The sequence below is a fragment of the Sorex araneus genome, chromosome 3 (genome assembly GCF_027595985.1).
Source record: "Sorex araneus isolate mSorAra2 chromosome 3, mSorAra2.pri, whole genome shotgun sequence".
In the NCBI taxonomy this organism is placed as follows: domain Eukaryota; kingdom Metazoa; phylum Chordata; class Mammalia; order Eulipotyphla; family Soricidae; genus Sorex; species Sorex araneus.
In genome coordinates, this window is record NC_073304.1 from 170,949,064 (window position 1) to 170,951,919 (window position 2,856).

Genomic DNA, 2,856 nt, shown 5'->3' on the forward strand with positions numbered 1-2,856 from the left:
GCCTGTGTTTGCTGAGCTGCTGAGATTGGGGAGGGGGCAGCTCCCTCCTGGCCTGAGGGCAGCTCTGCATCCTGAAAAACCTGTCTGGGGGCATCCCTGGGGCTGTGGGCCCTGGGCAGGTTGGGCAGGATTCCCTGCAGCCCCTCCCACCCCAGGACAAAATCAGCCACCCCAGGGGCAGGCAGCACTGGCACCAGGAGGTACCCGCAGGCCAGCACGGCTCCTGGCTCCTGTTCCTGCCCAGCTCCCCGATGACATCTCCAGTGTCCATCTGGATCTGGCCCTGGCTCCTGAGTCTGCTGGTCATCCTGGCCCCGGGGGCTGCAGGTCTCTACCCTCCTGGGGGTACCGGGAATGGGGGCGGACAGGCTGGGGATCTGGACAGGAGGCCTGCGCCATCCGGGGCTCTCAGAGGAGCTGGCATGGCCAGTCTGGATGGGGGTCTGGATGGCAGTGCCCAGGCAGCTGACGCCAGCGGGCACACACACAAGATCCTCCTCCTGAGCCCAGAGGCAGAGCGGGTGGGCAAGGGTTCAAGGGCTGTGCTGGGGGACAGACGCAGCTTCTGCGGCCTGAGGCTGCCCCCTGGTGGCCAGGCCTGTGAAGGTCCGTGTGCCCCCCAGCGAAGGCTGGGTGGGCCAGGGGACCCCCACTGCTCCCTGTTAGGTGGGATGGAATGTGGCCTTGGGTGTGGGGGGGAAGCACTGACTCCTGCCCCCAGACCCCCTTGGCCCTACAGGTCGCTTCAACATCTCAAGCCTCTCTGGTCTGCTGTCCCCGGCGCTGGCCGAGAGTCTGCTGGTACCTCTGCCGCCCTGCCACCTCACGGGGGGCAATGCCACACTGTCCGTTCGAAGGGCCAATGACAGCAAAGGTCAGCCTCTCTCCCCGCAGGACACCCCCGGCATCCTTCCTCCCGCTCCTGCCTTGCCATCCTGCCCTCTGATGCCGCCCCTTCCCCCGGCCCCCTTCTCCCTGCCTTCCGGCCCATTTCCCGTGCAGTGGTGAGATGGAACTTCACGGTGCCCCCCTGCCGGGCGCGCAGAGAGCTGGTGAGCGTGGTGGACAACAGCGCCGGCTTCACGGTCACCCGGCTCAGTGCCTACCGGGTGACAAACCTCGCGCCTGGGACCATGTACTAGTAGGTACTACCGGGCCAGGCCCGCCCCCTGCTGCCCAGGGGCTCCGGACTCAGGGTGGAGAATGTGGCCAGCAGTGGGGGCAGACAGCATGGACACAAGTAAAGGGATCAGCATGGCTCGAGGCGCTGAGTGCCCGCACGCCGTTCTGCCAGCTCCAGATGGTCCCCTGAGCACTGACTGCTCGGAGAAGCCTCTGAGTTCTGCCGGGCATAGCCCCCAAAACAACCCCTGAGAAAGGGCTTTTCTTGGAGGAGGACGCAAGGGACATAGATATTTGGGGGTTCCCCAAATCGCAGCAGCTCACTGAGGGTTCTCTCTACACCCTGAATCTCCACAAAAGCATCTCCTACCTGGTGACAAAGGGGACAACTTCGGAGACCAGCAGAGAGATCCCCATGTCCACGCTTCCACGTGAGTAACATCCCAGGCCTGGCCCAGCCCCCCAACAGCCTCCCCCCTACCCCGTCCTGGACCCCAGCCCGGGCCTTTCTGCTTCGAGGTGAAGGAAAGGCAGTTGGTGGTGGTCAGGTGAGGCTGGTGGCGCTCTGTGGCCTCCGTGTAGCCCCTGTGGGTGTGTGGGCACCTCTGGGCAGTGATGGGGAGTCCCAGGTGAGGGGTGGTGACTGAGCCCGCAGGGAGAAGAGCGTCTCGGCAGGACCAGGCCTGCCTGCCCACCTGTGTCACCCAACAGGAAGGAAGGCGGAGTCCATCAGGCTGGGCATGGCCCGGACAGGGGGCATGGTGGTCATCACAGTGCTGCTCTCCGTCGCCATGTTCCTGCTGGTCTTGGGTCTCGTCGTGGCCCTGGTACTGGGCAGCCGGAAGTGAGGCTGCAGGGTCCTGAGCACCTTGGGGGGGCCCAATGCACTGTGCAGGCCCAGCCTGGGGTGTTTCCCCTTGGCTCTCTCTTCTGGGCCCCCACAGCTCCCTTTCTGCTCCGTCCTCTCCTCCCCTCCAGTCTCCCCTCACCCATGCTGCTCAGCCAGTCCCTACAGAACTGGGGTGCCTCCTCGTCTACCTCTTTCCCGGCCCCCCACAACTGCTGAGCTTCCCTGGCACAGGTCCCACAATAAAGACTGCCCAGGGGTCCTCTGTCTGTTCTTTCCTATGGGGCTCTCGCGCCAGCTGCTCCCTGAGCCCCATGGGGCTGCTTTTCCCAGGAGGAGCTGGAGGTCATGGGGTCCAGGTGAGTTCTCTGACTCACAGCTGGGCTGGGTTTGCTCCCACCAAAGGGGAGCCTGTGGGGGGCGGTGAGGAATAGAGGGTGCAGGGGATAGCAGGTGGGGAAAGCATGAGGAAGAGGAGAGGGCTGACCCGGAAAAGAGAAGACCTGGGGCTGGAGCGGAAGTACAAAGGGTAGGGCATTTGCCTTGCCCTCGGCTGACCCCCCCCCCCCCCCCCGGTTGGATCCTCAGAATCCTATACGGTTCCCTGAGCCTGCAGGAATCAGTCCTGAGCACAGAGTCACGAGTAAACTCTGATAACTGCCAGGTATGGGGAAGGAAGGAAGGAAGGAAGGAAGGAAGGAAGGAAGGAAGGAAGGAAGGAAGGAAGGAAGGAAGGAAGGAGGAAGGAAGGGAGGGAGGGAGGGAGGAAGGAAGGAAGGAAGGAAGGGAGGAAAGAAGGAAGGAAGGAAGGAAGGAAGGAAGGAAGGAAGGAAGGAAGGAAGGAAGGAAGGAAGGAAGGAGGGAGGGAGGGAGGGAGGGAGGGAGGG

General features: G+C 63.7%; 1 protein-coding gene across 1 annotated transcript; it reads left to right on the plus strand.

The window, feature by feature from the left end:
- Positions 1 to 251: 251 nt before the first annotated feature.
- On the plus strand, positions 252 to 2,164 carry UPK2 (uroplakin 2). Its single transcript, XM_055133422.1, has 5 exons — positions 252 to 327; positions 740 to 874; positions 1,003 to 1,141; positions 1,483 to 1,553; positions 1,834 to 2,164. The coding sequence occupies exons 1-5, from the start codon at positions 252 to 254 to the stop codon at positions 1,968 to 1,970; spliced, it is 558 nt and encodes a 185-aa protein (XP_054989397.1). The 3' UTR covers positions 1,971 to 2,164.
- Positions 2,165 to 2,856: the final 692 nt, after the last annotated feature.

What these genes read in the sequence shown, in the direction of transcription:
- UPK2 (XM_055133422.1), top strand. Translation starts at nt 252, where the DNA reads ATGACATCTCCAGTGTCCATCTGGATCTGGCCCTGGCTCCTGAGTCTG. An exon ending in AAGGGCCAATGACAGCAAAG is followed by an intron (nt 875 to 1,002) that starts GTCAGCCTCTCT and finishes TTTCCCGTGCAG; the next exon opens with TGGTGAGATGGAACTTCACG. An exon ending in CCCCATGTCCACGCTTCCAC is followed by an intron (nt 1,554 to 1,833) that starts GTGAGTAACATC and finishes GTCACCCAACAG; the next exon opens with GAAGGAAGGCGGAGTCCATC.